Raw genomic sequence first — 2,980 nt, forward strand, 5'->3', positions numbered from 1 at the left:
GGAGAGCCGCTGAGATCCTGCGCTGTTACCCGATTCCCATCCACTTCCAGAACGCGTCCGTGCTGAACTCTCAGTATTACTTCACCGCAGAGTTCCCAGCCGCTCGCATCCAGACGCCGCTGCCCTTCACCGTCGGAGACAACCGCACCTACGACAGCTACTGGAACCTTCCTCTGCTGCCACACAAGAGCTACAGCGTCTACTATCAGGCCGTCAGCACAGCCAACGGGGTGAGGACACACTAACACTCGCACAGCTTCAGATTCACTGTGTGATCGACAGACAGCATGCTCCTGATCACGGAGTAAAGCAGCAGCATCTGAGGAATCACTCACTAACTCTCAACTTTAGCACTTTAGTGCTGGTAAACAAGAGTAACTATAATCATAAATATTATTTCAGCAGCTGTGATTGTCTCTGAAGGAGAAAAGCAGTCGTTATATGAGAGAAACTCAAGCAGGTAATTAGCAGCCAGTGAGCCGAGAATAATTTAAACGCTGCCCTTTACAACGAAACCAGACTACATTTTTTATTATTATTTATTGCAACGCACCCTTAAAGTGGAACTTTTTCTCACTCTGATGCACTTAATAGTCTTGCAATTAAAATGACAGCATATTTATATATTTTTATATCATTTATTATGTATATAAATAAGCAATATACAGTATATATATACATGCATACATACATACATACACATATATGTATGTATAGACTTATGTATATATAAAGACTTGAGACTCTTGTGATTAAAATAACAGCACAATTTTTTTATTTATATGTTTCATTTCATTATCATTGATTGCTATATATATATATATATATATATATATATATACTATGTACTATATAAAATATATTAATATTAAAAAATATATATTATACAAAATATTTCTAAAAATAAATAAATATGTAAATAAATGCATAAATAAAAAATAGGTTATTTATATATAAAATAAATTATATAAAAGCATAACATCTAAATAAATCTGCTATTTTAATCGTAAGAGTCGTAGGTTGTTTACTCAAGGTGTTTCAGTGAATTATTTTTATGTTATTTTCATTTAATGTTATGAGATATATATATACACATATACATGTTTGTGTGTGTAAGTACATGTAATAATAATGATATTAAGATAATTCACTGAAAGACTTGAGATTTTAGATTTGAGTAAATAACTGAAGACTTCTGCATCTTCTGTGGCTGTGATGAATCATCGCGATCTGCTCCGGGTCAAGTGCGCTGTGTTTTGGGCTTGTTGCTGTAAAATAACGTGTCCAGCGTTCTTCACGTCGCATGCTGCTGATCTTTAATTGCTTCCAATTAGCAGAGCGCCAGCAATTACAGGCAGCAGTTTGTGTTCTCCCCGGTGACACAGAAGAACAGGACTGACCTTCAGCGCTTCACACACTCCTCCTCCTCCAATTATTTCCTTTCAGAACTTCCACATTTATTTGGCTTCTTCAGTGTCTCACAACAACCGCGCTGGATGCTTTAAATTATGGCCTGCTGTTTTCAGACGCTTATTAACAGGTTTAGAGTTCATTTTTTCTGTGCTGGTGTTGAAGGATCGTCTGCAGGAACCTGTGGATCTGAACCAGGGTTTATTACAGTGTTTTTCAGCTACTCACACACATTTTCAAAACTTTGCCTCTTTTTTTCAAAACTTTACACACAATCCAAGAATTGCTAGTTTTGTAGATTTGGTGTGTGCTTCTGCTGTTTGAGTGTCAGCTTTCAGAAACCGTGTGACGAGGAAAGATTTAGTGTGAAAGCAGCTGAAAAAACTGTAACAGCTGAAGGAAGTGAATACGTTTAACAAACGAACACAAGCGGCTGAATGTGGAGAATCTGCAGAGCTTTTGATTCTTCATTGATGCTTATTAATAAATAATCTCCTCTAAAAACACATTTATTCATTTTAAGAAAACACCCAATACGCCCTCCAGCAAACCTGACTCACAGGTTTAAGAATTAATATTCATAATAAATTAGTGTTCATAATAATAATAATCTTTATTAATGTATTAATATCTATTATTATTAATTAATTAATTATTAATTATTATTACATAATTTATTAATCTTTAATAATTTATTATTATTATTATTATTATTATTATTAAATAATTGTATTAAAAAATTTATTTTTACATTTTATATTTATTTATTTATTTATTTATTTATTTTAATGAACCATGGTACATGACCAAAAACAATAGTACTTCCATAGTTAAAATGTGCAAAAAAAAAATGTATTAAAAAAATAAAAACTATATAAAATATGGGTTAAATAAATAATCAACTATACGTAAAAATTGTATTATATATAACTCACTGGTCTATCTTTATAAAAATCTAAAAATTCCATGATACTTTGAAAAACCAAAATAATATAATTGGTAATAATAGTGCTAATACTAAGTTACTTTTTGGTATGTTTGATGATTATATTACATATATTAGTAATGTACTTTTAAAGCAAAAAATAGCATGGTATCACCATGGTACACAACCATATATATATATATATATATATATATATATATACTGTATGTATATAGTGTGGTGCATTAATGTGGCCGGCTGTGGTTGAAGAAGCTGAATTTGCAGGCAATAAAAGTGAAGTGAGGACAGAGTCGCATTAAACGCTCGACTCGGAGCTTCAGCTGTTCACGGATGCATTATCAACACTCCAGTCTAATTGGAAATTAGAATTATCAGCCATCTCTCTTTTTTATATGCAAATTGACGCTAATGAAAAGGTGATCCTTTATTTCAGTGCAAGAGAGGGAGAACTCGAGTGTGTGTGTGTGTGTGTGAGTGAGTGAGTGAGTGTGTCTGTCTGTGTTTGTTTGAGTGTGTCTGTGTGTGTCTGTGTGTGTGTGTCTGTGTGTGTCTCTGTGTGTGTGTGTGTGTGTGTCTGTGTGTGTGTGTCTGTGTGTGTGTGTGTGTGTCTGTGTGTGTTTGTTT

At 33.5% G+C, this 2,980-nt stretch overlaps 1 protein-coding gene across 1 annotated transcript in view; it reads left to right on the plus strand.

The window, feature by feature from the left end:
• The window catches only part of LOC107744738 (protein tyrosine phosphatase receptor type M), a 182,087-nt gene that overhangs the window by 75,022 nt on the left and 104,085 nt on the right, over positions 1-2,980 (plus strand). Inside the window, 1 exon segment of the mRNA XM_016558555.1 lies at positions 5-230. Coding sequence (XP_016414041.1) covers positions 5-230 — 226 coding nt within the window.

The sequence above is a fragment of the Sinocyclocheilus rhinocerous genome, unplaced genomic scaffold (assembly GCF_001515625.1).
Source record: "Sinocyclocheilus rhinocerous isolate Xijiao unplaced genomic scaffold, SAMN03320098_v1.1 scaffold1189, whole genome shotgun sequence".
NCBI lineage: Eukaryota > Metazoa > Chordata > Actinopteri > Cypriniformes > Cyprinidae > Sinocyclocheilus > Sinocyclocheilus rhinocerous.